Source organism: Oxyura jamaicensis, chromosome 2 (genome assembly GCF_011077185.1).
Source record: "Oxyura jamaicensis isolate SHBP4307 breed ruddy duck chromosome 2, BPBGC_Ojam_1.0, whole genome shotgun sequence".
NCBI lineage: Eukaryota > Metazoa > Chordata > Aves > Anseriformes > Anatidae > Oxyura > Oxyura jamaicensis.
In genome coordinates, this window is record NC_048894.1 from 14641216 (window position 1) to 14655368 (window position 14153).

Here is a 14153-nt window from a genome sequence, read left to right on the forward strand (position 1 = left end):
TCAGCTACTGATGCTCCTAGCAGAGAGATATTTCCCAAGTTTCAGATTTCTGAAACCTCAAGAAGCTTTGACCTAGCCCTGGCATTCTTAGGCCAGTCATTTTTGTTTGTTTGTTTTTAATGGACAACTTCTCATTTTGCACTTGGAAATTAGTCTATTGTTAGAGTAAGATGTAATGTAAAATCAATCACAATATTATTTGGAGATATATAATGCAATAGCCTCTCTGTCAAAAAACAGAAATAATTATGCCATAACTATATTAGCTGCTGCTAGGAACTGTGGATGCCACGTGAACTTTGTGTAATGTATGATCTTTTTATATGTTCAGGCATTTTAAAGAGATGTCTTTGCCTATACATCACAGTTTCTCTAGTGATGTACTGCTTGATACTGTAGTTCTATTTGTACTTTAAAATAAAAATGTCATTTTTAGTGAGGGCACATGCTTATGAGTCAAAAACATTCTGTTGCATTTTGCTAGTTACAACACCCTGAAATCTATTTCCTAAGCTTTTATCAGTAGTTAAAGAGAAGTAAAACAATGTTATATATATATATATATATATATATATATATATATATTTCAAGTATAGCTTATGTCAGTGAGTTAAGCAAGACCTAAATACCTTTTAAAGATTTTTTTGGCTTTGGAATGAAAATAAATTTCACCATTTACAAGGATAGTATATTAGTCACTCAGTTTCAGTGCATCCTTCAAATCAAAAGATGCAGTCAGGATCCACCTGTGAAAAGACACAGGCTTTTTTTTTTTTTTTTCCACTTCATAATGTTGCATAGAATTTGGCTGTCAAGCAGATTTTATACTGTAAACTGTTACCACGTTTCCATAGCTGAAGTCATGTAAGGTGTGCTGGAGTAAGATGGGTTGTCCCTATGTAACAACATTCACACTATCCAGGTGGCGCTGGCTACAGGCGGATGTCTTTTTTTTGCAAATAGCTGGTGTGCTTTAAGTTACCACTCCCTGACTGCTTATTGCAGCTCCACTGACGAAGATTCCTGCCCTACATCTCATCTGGAGAGGAGATTGGAGAGAGCACTCCCTAAATAGCTTCCAGCAAAGCAGTTGGATTAGCTTAGAGACGATGGCTGACGTCACCTGAAGCTTGCTTGGGATCGCTCCGATGATCCCTTCTGTTGGCACAGGAATGGCCATCTAGTCCAGGAGAGGATTTATACTCTGTGGTCTTTGTTAAATATATTTGTATTATTGGGCCAGGCAAGCCTCCTCGTATTGACACAAAGTATTCTGTGATGACTAATTGTGGATATTTATCAGACATTACAGCACTGGAACCAACATTGTCTGTTCCATTTAGGATGAGAAGAAATTTGTAAGATCAGAGCCTGCTTCGTCACCTGCCTCTGATGGAACTTTGTATTTCAGATAGAATCAAAAATACTAAATTTTCCTTAGCTTGATTGAAATTTAAACTTTATTTTCTTTTCCCATGATTTATTAAATCTTTGTAGGTATGGTTTTGCTATTTCCCTAATATTTTGATATGAAATTCACTGTTAGGTGTCACATTTTTGTTTAGGTTATATGTGGTGTTCTCTTTTTCTTTTTCTTTTTTTTTCCTTTTTCCTTTTTTTTTTTTTTTTTCTTTTGTTAACTTCAGAAATGCAATACCCCATAACAACAGCTGTAACAAGTTTTATGTAGTTGAAAATTGCCTTAGCTTGTATCTGCAAAATCTAACAGCTCTGAAGGAAGGTTCAGACTGTGTGATAACCCAGTAGCTGAGTATCTTGTTTTCAGATGTTTATAGCAAACTCCTAAAATCTTTGCTTTTCTTTTTAGTAGAAGAATTCCCCTGAAAAGTAAGACTGGATTTCTGTCTCCGGTGTGCAGGCTCTGACAGGCTAATAAGGAAGAATGATGGTGGCAATAAAAAGGGTCTTGGGTGCATTCTTCAAATTTCACTGTTTGTAAAATGATGGTCCTGCTACAGAATGGCCACATAGGGACTTGAAGTGAAATCTTGTCTGGAGAGTTTGAAGAAACTGTTCTAGTGAAGTGACCTCCCCATCAGCTCCATCCCTCTGTGTTGTTTATAGCTATCACATCTTAAGCAAGTGCTGAATTAACAGCATTTGAGACTACCTTTTTAGTACTGAGAATAGAGACATATGCTTTTGACTTTTAATGATATACTCTCTTGAAATTAGCGTGAAGTTATCAATCAATCTCAATGTCAAAATCTGAAAAGACATTTCAGCCACTGAAGGAAGTGAGTGCGTATGGGCACTTGAAGAGCTTCTTTGTAGTGTGTTTGGTATTGGAGCTGATGACTACCACTGTGAAAGTAAACTGGAAATGACATAAAAGTTCCTAAAGATCTGATTTCACATTCATATATGTTGACATATATCCCAGGCTTTAAATCTTTGTTTTGATGGAATTAATATGCTAAAGTGTGTAGGTATGTGTGCAGGTAATGTGTTAGATCTCTCCTGTCACATTAAGCCAATCCCTGAATTTAGCTGCATTTAAGACTTGCAGACTTTAAAAGATATATAATGCTCTGTATTCATTCATATTTCAGCAAATATGCAATGGCAGGAGAGAAGGATTTTATAACCTCCTGAACAGTAGAAATAAGCTAAGATTGAAAAAGATCTGGGAAAAAAAAAAAAAAATCAGATAGGATGTATACCCTTCAGCATGTAAGAAGCTGCCCTTGTTAGAAGCTAACTTTGCATGCATAATTAATTTGAGCAGCACATTCAGTTTCTTACAACTAGAAGAGAAATTGAATTCAGGTGTTTGGTGAACATATGGGGGATTTACTGTGAATTTATGACCTGTGGTTTGAGTGTAAAACCCCAAGATACTAGCTGATAAAACTTAATGAAGCTTGTTCAGAGAAGCTATTTTTATTTGCAGTTTTGTAATTGATACATTTTCTTTTCTTTTTTTTTTTTTTTTTTTTTTTTTTTTACACATCTCTTCCACTCTTCCACCTTTTAATTCCTTATTCCCAAAAAGTTCTTTTGACACTTAAGAAAAACAAATGTAGTTTAGGATAAATCTTTCTGTGCTTCCTTACATGTTACAAGTACAATTACACCATGTTACAGTTGTTGTCTTAACAAATTTCATCTCTTGCTCAACTGATTTTTTTCTCAAATTGACTGTATTGAGTCTTTAGTCATGCAACAGCTCTTCTATATGATGCTGGCTGTGGTCAGACCTGTTTGTGTGTCGTGCCCATACGTGTTAATATCAGTGTGTTCACGCAAAACTTATTCCTTGTTGTCTCAGAGAAGCGTTGTATGTAGCAAACTGGGAGGAGACGACCAACAGTATTTTAAGCTTGAGGACTGGTATTTAGCTGTCAGAAAATAAGTCATAGAACAAAACTGTAGGAAAAGACCAACCTGCTCTGCCAATATGCTGGCAGGAAGGAGACAGTGCAACCTCCATCACTGCTCAGCCATCACTAACACTGCAGTGTGTGGGCACAGTTATCTGTGTCAGCAATGATTAACAAGTCTGTTTAAGGTGATCAGACCAGCAGTCTGTGCAGTGAAGTAAGGTGCTAACTTTAAGCCTGGTAAAGGGCATACTTTCATTTTATTTTACATTCATGGCTTTTTGCAACAACTTGACAGTTTCTGTTTATCTGCCCTCAAGGGCCATCTGAAACAGAGAAATCCATCTGCTTGGAGTAAGCACTGTGGTAAGAGGGTGCTCGAGTTTCATTAAATGTAGCAGGAGCCTTTGTATTAGATTATCACCACTCTGCTTTCTGCTGTGCTGTTTACATCCTGCTCAAGCCAGAAGGAAAGGGCCCATTTTGTAGGCACTCAACTAGTCCTGCACATTGGTAAGGGTGCACGGTGCCAGCTAATGGACAGCCACCAGAGTAAGGACAGCATTAATCCTCCTTGGGTTGGAAATCAGCTCTTTTTCTGCTGCTTTGTAGCTGTAGATACAGGTAGATTCGCATTCAGCTCTTGATTTTTAATGTGACGCAAGCTATCTGTCCAAAGAGAAATAAATTTATTTTATACAAATAGGTGGTATTTGTTTGCTAGCTTGAAGTAAATAAGAACCCATCTGTGTTTTATAACTGCTATCCAGAGATCTAAGCAGCCCGTCAGACCAGAGAGTTCCTGACAGCTCAAATCTGTGTTAGAAGATTTCAAGGTGTAAAGAACACTGTTAACTTTTTGGTTATTCTAGTCATGTTGTAACTGCCTGGTGATGTTGTTAAGACCCTTTTCTATGCTTTTTCAGGCCAATAATTTTTTTTTTTCCAAAGCTTTAGTCATCCCTGTTCAGTAGCATGTTTGTATCTACTTTATCACACTGAGAATCTGTCTGTTTTGAAAGCATTACAACTCTGTACATCAGTGCATGACATCACACTGAGACATTGCTTAATGATCTGAAACTCTGATGGCCATTGCTACAGCTGCTTGTTTCTGGAAATATGTGACAGCCCTTAACTATCTAAGCCTTGCTTACAGTTGCATTTTTAGCCCATGCTGGTGGTTGTATGTTTTGAAGTACAAAACGTAGCTGATTGTAGAATGTGCCATCTACAGATGGAAGGCAATGGGGTGCTGAACAGAGAAGTGGTGCAATGACACCCAGCTCCTTTGCAACCCCATCTACTTTGCCCCTTAATGCCTTTTCTTGTTTTTTGTTTCTTTTAAGAACACTTAAAATTATGAAAGCATGTTGAAGAAATACATAGCTTATATCTCATGCTAGGAGGTGCTAATTGTCTTCTCAAAGTTCATAAACATCCTAAGTAGGCATAGGGGAAGGTTCATAACTGAAGTACTGTTTAGGCAAGCTGTGGTTACTGTAGACAGCTGTAATTCCAGTTTTGTTGAAGTTTTTAACATTACCATAGGTCAAATTTTCAATAAACTTTGGATGGATTTCAAGTTAGCCTCCTTCCTTCCCACTTGTAGTCCTGCATTCTTTGAGGTGGATTTGCCTTCAGATTTTCAGTTCCTTTGAATGAAAAGCTCAAACAAATCACGGTACATTTAATTAAACTTTCAAGGACTTGCACAATACATCTGCCAAAGTCAAAAGGGAATTTAAGCACTGGGAACACCTGAATCCTAGTAGTCTGTTTGTTGATATGACCCTGCCTCTCTTGGCCTCTTCATCCAACAAGTCAAAATTCAGCCTTATACTGGCTGAGGACACTTTGGATATAATTTGTTTGGATCTATCCTAAGGGATAATGAAGTGACTTGCATAAAATGGTAAATAAAACAGAACATCTCAAAACAAACAAACAAAAAAAAATAAAGTTAGGTTCTCACTTTTTTTTTTTTCTTTCTTTCTTTCTTTTTTTTTTTTTTTTTTTAATGTGCCTGCTTCTTATTATAATCATTATAATTATGATTACTGTATTTCCCTCCCTTTGAAAATAGTAAGTATTGACTGGGGTTTGAATGAGTTGTCAAGGGGGTGTACCAAATGTTTCCTGAGTGGAGAAGACCTCAAAAATTGCAGTACGAGACAGACAGTACATAAAAAATAAAAATAAAAATAAAAGCATTAATTATAAAATTAACTGGATGAAGAGAGACATGGAAAGAAATAGGAAACAGCATGGCAGGCCAGGATGGAGATGTGCAAACTGGTGGGAAAGGGGAAAGAGTGAAAAAAGAAAGAGTGGGAAAGAGTGGGAAAAGTGTTCAGAGGTGAACAGTTTAACCAAGAGAATGAGGACATGATTGAGAAGAAAATGGAAATGAGAAAACTAACCTTAGCTAAATACTTAAATAATCCTTTTTTCTTAAAGGTATCTTAGACCCTAGCTGACTTCCTTTTCCCTTTTTCTCTACTAAATAAAATGTTTTAAACTTTTTTATTATTTATTATTATTATGCAACTGCTCACTTGACCTTGCTTTATGTGCCTCAGACTTTTGAGTGAAAAGAAATTTGAGTAGATACAGAAGTGGTTTTGTCCTTTAATTTAGCTCTTCCTTTTCTGTGAAATATTCCTTTTTATTATTCACTTCTTTTGCAATTTTCTAAATTTGGGTCAAGTCCTTTGCTTTTGTGATAAAATAGAACTATTGTTAAAAGATTTATCTTCTATTTTCAAGCCTTTTTAATAACTCTGAATAACTTTTCTTACATCAGCTTGATTTTTTTTTTTTTTTTAATGTCATTAGAATAAGTTGTTCTTAGGTCTGTAGAGTTAATCCCAGGACCCTTCTTGTCCTTCCTATTTCTGCCTCCCCACTGTAAAGGGTGTCAAATTCATGCTTTTGGTTTTCTGCAAGAGATGTACATTTTAGCTTCATGGCATGGACACTATGAACTTTCTTGCTATTTCTTTGTTTGCGTAATTCTTTTCATTAATAACAATTACAAAAGGTACAGAAGTCCCCATATCTGTAATAACCCTTCCATTAGCCCATTTTGGAGCTGGTAGAATATGTCTGTTCCTTATGATGCATAGGCTTTTGTTCAGTACTTTTTATGGTTTTCCGTAGGATTTTTCTTTGACATGGAATGTGAAAGTGTCACATTTGCATTGTGATCCGTTAGAGTCTGAAATAAACATGATTGAAAGACTGATTACTTACCGATCAGCTTGAGTACTTCAAGGTGTCTATGTACAGCGCTTTGCTATGCTAGTAATTTCACACTGCAGTTCAAGGGCATTTCTCCTTCAAACATATTCTTACACCTCAAATACTAACCCTTAATTTTAAATGCAATGTAGCTTATAAAAAACACTGTGTGTATAGAATGTATCGGACTATTTGTTTGTTAGATTAACAGTACCATTTTTAAAAATCAACAGACCATTGTGAAATATTTTGCACATCTTGGATTGGATTGTGATGACTGCATTTTTAAAAGTTCTGTGCATGGGAAAAAACAAATGCTTATATAGAAAAGCTGGACAGAATTTGACAATAAAGAATGAATTTACATAACATACAACTGCAAAGAGAGATAAGCTGTTCCACAAAATTAAGCTGAATTAAGGAAATAGAATTAGCCAAACACCTACAACGAAGGGGAAATTTTGAAAGTGCCATAGTGCCTCATTTCCACCTGTTCTAAATAAAGCACTCTTTTAGCTGTACTTTTCAAAATTGCAATCTGCACGTAGAATTGACCTAACCTATAAATAAAACATTTCTTGAGGTTCCAAACTGGAAAAAAAAAAAAATAATCCCCAAATTCCTTTATTTTCTTTGTCTTTTGTTTCATAGGAAAAAATAAGCTTTAAAAATTCTTCTTTGCTAGAACCATGCTAATTTTAGAACCATGCTAATTTTTCTGTTTGGCTAACCAGGCAATGATAAGCTCAATTTAATGACACTGAAAAGAGTGGAAGGTAATGTATCAAACATCTATGTCCTCCAGTCTACTGTACCTCCCAGTATGGAAAGATGTGGCAAACATTCACAAATGGACTCCGGAATTATCTCTTTTCATATGACAGAACACCTGGGATATTAATTCTCTGTTTTATTGTGCCCTGTATCTCAGAACAGGGATCTATGGAATTGTTTTCCATTGCATCTCTGTAGATTTCTCTTTCAAAAGAACGTAATAGCTGACCATTCCTCATCATCTCTTTTGAAATAAACACTAAAATGTGGGGTTTAAAAATACCATAATAAGAGACTAAAATGTTTCTGGTTAGTCTTGATATAACATTATCTGTTTGTCAGACTTCCTGTGATTCCCACATTAACATGTTTGAAATATGGTGGGGTTTGTAGGGGTCAGGTGAGAGCTGCACAGATGGAAAAAAGGCAATGAGATTAATAAAAATCCCCTTTCCCTCTGCCCCATGAAATAAACCACTCCTGTGCATATTTCACCATACTTTCACATAAACCTGAGCTATGGAGAAAGGATTACTTGTGATAGGCATCGGGGAAAAAAAAAAAAAAAAATATGTTTTTGAAGAGCTGAGGATTCACTTGTACTTTTCCATAAGGGTAACTGGGGCTGAGTCCTTCCCAACAGTGGATGCAGAATGGGAGCCAACAGCCAGTCTGATGCTGAATGTGGTCCTGTGCACAGCGCTGCCAAGGGGATGGCTTCTCACTGGCCCAGGAGCCTTCCGATGCTTTCAGGCTGATCAGCTTAAAAGACTTATTAAAAACAGAGCTAAGGGATGACAAGCTCTTATTGATTGGGGAAAATAATCAAATTTTGTATAGGTAAGGCCTTCAGACATTGTAATGAATTTGATGTGCATAAAGATGTGGCAGTGCTACAGTTTATTGATAGGAAAAATATCTTTCATGTTTATTCAGTAGCAGAGATCATTAGCACTTTTCTTGTAATTTTCCTCTTTGTTAAGGCTGACAGTAACATGTATTCCTCTTCATTTCAAGGAGTAACATATACCGAAAAGATGTCAGTAACTTTTGGTGATTTTTAGCAATAGGCTTGTTCATCCTATCCTTACACTGTCTGAAGTTTATAAGTCAGATGACATTAGTCATAATAAAAAAAAAAAATAAAGGTTTTTATATTGAATGCCTGGAAAATATTTTTAAGTCTGTACCCCCATACAGTAGTGGTGGTGCCTGGCTAGGAAACTTGCAGTCACAGGTGGCAGTTCGTAAGTACATTGATCATTTCTATCTTCCCTCTTTTAGCAACAGATCAACTCCTAACAATCATGACCGGATACAGCGCCTGAGACAAGAATTTCAGCAAGCAAAACAAGATGAAGACGTAGAAGACAGGAGACGTACTTACAGTTTTGAACAGCCGTGGGTAAGTGTACAGAGTGTGCCTAATCTGGAAACTTGCACCAACCACTTCTGTCCCTGCTCTTGTTGGGAACAAGGCAGTGTGGACCCACAGTCGTCTGCCTCCAGACTTCTGCCTATTCTGCTGGCCACATTTTTTGTTCCATTTATGTTTATTTCACTTTTAAATTTCTTCAGCCATCTGTTCTCTCTGCATATAACATTATTTGCTCTGTGTTTAGACCCTTGAATCTGTGAGTTACTACATGGTTTTTTTGCCTCAAAAGCAATATCAATTATTCTGAAATTTTCTAGGAAAATAAAAATAAAACATATACCAATGATAAATAATTTAGAAAGATCATGTAAACTTGCAGATGGTATTTTCTTTGAAGAAATATCACTGTGATTAATTCTTTTCCTTAGGAGGAAGAGGTATGTATTTTCACAGCAAAAAAGATGAGAGATGCATGCCTCATAATAATACCCTTTGCCACTTACATTAGCTGAGACTCTTCTGTCTTGAGATATACGTCCTAATTGATCATTTAAATCCTGTTCAATCTGATCCAGCAAAGTGATACAATTATGTAAATCCATGCTGCTTATCTTGTTTAACATAATTGAATGAATCACTGTTGCTTTTTAATCAATTACGTATCCTAAATTAGGATCCTTTAAATGTGAGATAAATATTATATTGTATTTTTGTTTCAAAGTTCTACAATAAAGATGGTGAACAAATTGCTCACATTCCCAAGTAAACAGAAGCTGTATCATGACAACTGTAGAATTTCTTGCATCTCCAAAATGAGCGTAGGTGATGTTAGAGCTACTTAGCATTATAATGCATGTGAGACTGAGGTAGAAATATCTAAAGATCCACATCCCTGTGTCTGAAGGCACTGCAACCAACACAGGTGGCATTATCATGCATATACATCTTTACTTGCTGTTATGGTGGATATAGAAGATTTTTTGACCTGTTGAGTCTTTGCGTCCTTGTCCATCTTAAACTCACCAACTTGAAACTGTGGTATTTTTAACATGCAGCAAGGAGAGGAACAAAGGTAAATGTATCCCTAAATGACCTAACATGCTGTATTGGAATATAGGCTTCTTGCTTCCCAGCTTAGAAAACCCTTAACCTTCTCTGAAATTGAATAAATATAAGATGTTTTTGATTTGATGTGGTGAACATAATGTGATAGCTCATCTTGGTTATAGTATAATGGTTTTTGGAAGAAGGGGTGCTGGGTGTAGGAGGTACTTCCCATTATGCATATCAACTGCTGTTTATTCTCCAAATGAGAGATTTGAGCTATGTTCTTGGGAAAACTGTCTATGAGAAAAACTTGCACTCTTGAAGACTTGGGAACTTAACTACTGAAGGTCATGGGCCAAATTGTTGTATATCTAAATGCCATAGCAACTTTACACAGGCAACTTGGCTTTTATTATAGTTTCTTGTAATGAGCGAGTAGGGAATTATTTGGATGACAGGCTGATTACCTTAGGAATGGAATAATTTCCTAAATTGTGGGTCAGAACATTGACCTTTCCTTTTTCTCTTATTCAAACAAATGGGATCTCTCTGTTTACTCCCCTTCTACAGATCATGCAAATGAGCTCAAAGTGACTAATTCAGTTTAATGTATTAATATTAATTCTGAAGCTCATTGTTGCTTTTGTAGGAGCTGCTGTTGTTAAGTATTTAGGTGACCAAATGTTTTATTTTAGATATGTACTTTAAAAAAATTGGCCCAGTGTACTTTTGATTTTTTTTTTTTTTTTTTTTTTTTTTTTTCCATCATGTACTCCAGGCTTTCAAGATCTCAGTGCTTGGAAAGGATAAAGCAATGATCTCATCCATTTCAACAGTTCACAGTCATTTTGGTGTTAAGGAACCATAACCCTCTCTTTTAAGGAGAATGTATTACTTTAACATATTAGTCTAAGATGACGGACTTTAAGACACTCTCTCAAAACAGATCCAGATGTACTATTAAATAGCAGTGACACACACACACACACACAAAAGGCAAAAGTAGTTAATACATATGCAGGAAAATACTTATGTGCATTCATCAACCTCCTTTTAGTCTTTTCCATCTGTAAGCTGTTGGTTACAAACCACAGCAGAGAGAAGTGCACCTGTATGTGGACCATTGTTGAAAAGTATGCTTTCACTTGAGGGAGATGGCTTGTGCAGCCTACATAAACAAAAGGCTTTGCATCCAGAGATGCCTCTTGAGCCACTTGATAGCAGCCAACTCTGACCTGGTTTGAATAGAAGGAGGAGAAAAAAAAAAAAGAACAATCTTTCATCCACTGAGGAGTGTGTGCTATGAGGTGATAAGTAGTTTGCATTTCTCATTAACAGATGATGGGAGGATTGAGGATAGGGAACAGAGTGCTGATGTGATGTGGGACTATTGGTTACTTTAAGGAAGTGTAAATGAACATAAAGTTTGCAGTGTAAGTAATGGATGCTGATGGAAATCTGGCAGCTCTAAGGATATCCAGAGGAGCTCAATAGTTCAAGAACCTACTAATATATTATCAAAATGATCATGTGAACGTCACCAACTCCAATTCATCCCAGACTATTAATGTCCTGTGACACAGCAGCTCAGTTACCTATGACAAACACAGTCAGACTCCTCCAGAGTTTTGAGACAGATCTCTGTGCCGTAGAGCACTACATCATGCTGGCCCTGAGCGATAACCGTGGCAGAGAGACCCGTGCCTAACCCCAGACATTTCTGGCTGTTCCTGTCAAGTGAAGGTTATTTCTCTGTAGATGAGCATTGTGACAGAGCTGGACTTTTTGCCTGCTGTATTTACCCTGCCAGTAAACAAAATACTTGACTGCCTACAACAGCTCATACAGCATGAGGCAGCTTAACAGACACAAGAAGTGATAGCGCTGGAATGAGACAACACCGTCTATTAAACAGTGCAACATTTCTGCTCAAGGCCATTTGAATGACACACTGTTAAGGTTTAATAACTGACTAACTGTCACAATGGAAAGACATCTCTAAAATCCAACAGTTCTCTGGTTGAGTCAAAGCTTCATGGAAAAGCTTTTTGTTTATAAGATAACTTTCTCAGGCTTTGTGATTTTTTTTCCTCTTACATGCCCCCCCTCCCGCCCACCCCCTTTTTTTTGGTGTATCAAAAACAAGGTACAAGAAGACTTACAAGGGCAAGACTGTACGTCTGATGTTGCACAGGGAAAAAAAAAAAGAAAAATAACTTCAAGTATGATTTATCCATTTTAATGCTGCTGGTGTTAATTCCACTCAGGTTTGCAGAAATGTGTACTTGGGCATATAGAATTACATAGAGTCACAGTATGTCTGCTAATGTTTAAGTCCCTTGCTGTTGCTATGGAAAATTTTTATACCAATGCAGGATTCTTTTGGAGTAGATTTTTCTGTTCAGCAACAAAGTTGAATCTCTGTGTTTCTGTTTTTGTCTTTCTGTTTTTCTTTGTTTATTTGTTTTGTGGATAGTATTGGGTTTGCTGAGGTTTATCTTTGCTTGCGCCAGTCCTGGGGTGAGGGAATTTTTATTGTAATTTGTTCCATACCTTGTATTTTTGCCTAGTCACATCTTAATTAACAGATCCCCACCTTCAATAACAAAACCACAGCATTATAGTCCTAAAGGTCATGGGAGTGAACAATCCAATTAAAACAAAATAGTATATTTAATCAATTGAAAACACTACAATTGCTTGCCAGTCCTGCTTGTGGAAGTGCACTGTCTATCAGAAAAACACAAAGACTCTGGAGAGACAAAAGTTGGCGGTTTAGTTTTTCATCTTTAATACAAAACTCAGTGCTAAAAATGGGAAGTGACAACTTCCATTCACAAATACATTCTTCTCCAGTCATGTCAAATCTATTTGGATGGTTGGAAAAAACTGGTATTAAGAAAGCAGCTTAGCAAACTCTACTTTAAATATTTAGGAGTCAAATAAAAAGATATTTTTATTCTAAGGATAACAGCTAGCTGGGTCAAAATAAATATACTACCTTACTCATTTGATTATACCTTTAATTATGTGCATAGATTTGTGAAAGGTAAATTATTGAATGATTTTGATAGAGGATTCCAGAAATCTTAATAACATGATAGATAAATGCTAGGGAAATCTACGGACGTGTTTTATTCTGCTGTTTGTTGGTGTATAGATCTTGTCTCTAAGAGAGATTTAAAGAAAAAAAATATTATTTATTTCTATCTGTGGTACTCATTTCTTGTCCCTGTATTCAGGTCCTTAACATATTCAAAGCCGTAATGAATTCTAAATAATCTAAAATCCCTTTAGAAAAACAAAAACCTGATTTTTATCACTGTAACTTCCACTGTAACATATTTATTTTACCTGGAAAATGAATAGCAATATATTTAAAACAAATATTGCAAAGTTTACATCAGGCTCTAAATTCTGGAGAATTACTCTACAGATTAATGAGAAAGAGAAACAGTATAGTCATTCTTTTTACTATTAATCAGTTTTAAGAGTCTTGTTCAGGAAATGCTATTCAAGATATTAGGTAACACCTGGTGGAACATTACAGTGGACAAAGAATAAGAGCTGAGTTGCTGTTCTTTCTATCTCAGTCTCTTTCAGAGAGGAAACCAGTTATGCAGGGCATCCTCTCCACAGATAGTTTCTCATCAGTTGTGCAATTAATATCCATTAATTGTAAAACATGGGAAAGTTTAATGAAATACCATACATCTCTTGCCACATTTCAGACTTGGGCTTTGAAATTTTATATTTATTTTATTTTATTCCCCAGCAGTTTCATTCTATTTTATATGAAGCATAAAATGAAGATAGAAGATTTTTATAAAGAAATTAAATAATTTCATTTTGTAAATAAACATATTTATAGCTCACAGGCATGCAATGCATGTAAATAACCCAAACAGAACTTCAAGGCTCTCTAAATGGTTAGTTTCTGCCACAGTGAAGATTTTTTTTCTGGTGCTGCTATTATACAGAAAGGAAATCTTAGTCCCAAACCATGCCATTCAGCTTCCTACACATACACCAGAGAAAAATACATAAAGGGATGGGATTTTCTTATTATGTGGTGTTTAAATTAATACACACCTGTTGGTATTTTTAAAAGAAGTAATGCTATATGTTCTGTTTACCATAGCAACATAAACAAAAAGATGGAAATAAAAACAGCCTTCAAGGACATTTACAAGAACCATAGAATGTTTTTTATAATTCTGAATTTTGATATACAGTTACTGGATTGACATACATAAAGCAGGCAATGTTGTTTAATCTTATCTATTTCTAATTAGTGCTGAACTAAAAGAAACACAGAGTTTTTGGGGGCCTCATGTCTACTGCTTTCCCAGGTGAACTTGAAACTT

General features: G+C 35.9%; 1 protein-coding gene across 26 annotated transcripts in view; it reads left to right on the forward strand.

Annotated features, from left to right (window-relative positions):
• The window catches only part of PARD3 (par-3 family cell polarity regulator), a 444355-nt gene that overhangs the window by 420348 nt on the left and 9854 nt on the right, over positions 1–14153 (forward strand). For all 26 annotated transcript variants that reach the window (XM_035319147.1, XM_035319169.1, XM_035319161.1 and 23 more), the window contains one exon: positions 8646–8766. In XM_035319147.1, the coding sequence (XP_035175038.1) occupies positions 8646–8766 (121 nt within the window). The remainder of the gene's footprint in view (positions 1–8645; positions 8767–14153) is intronic.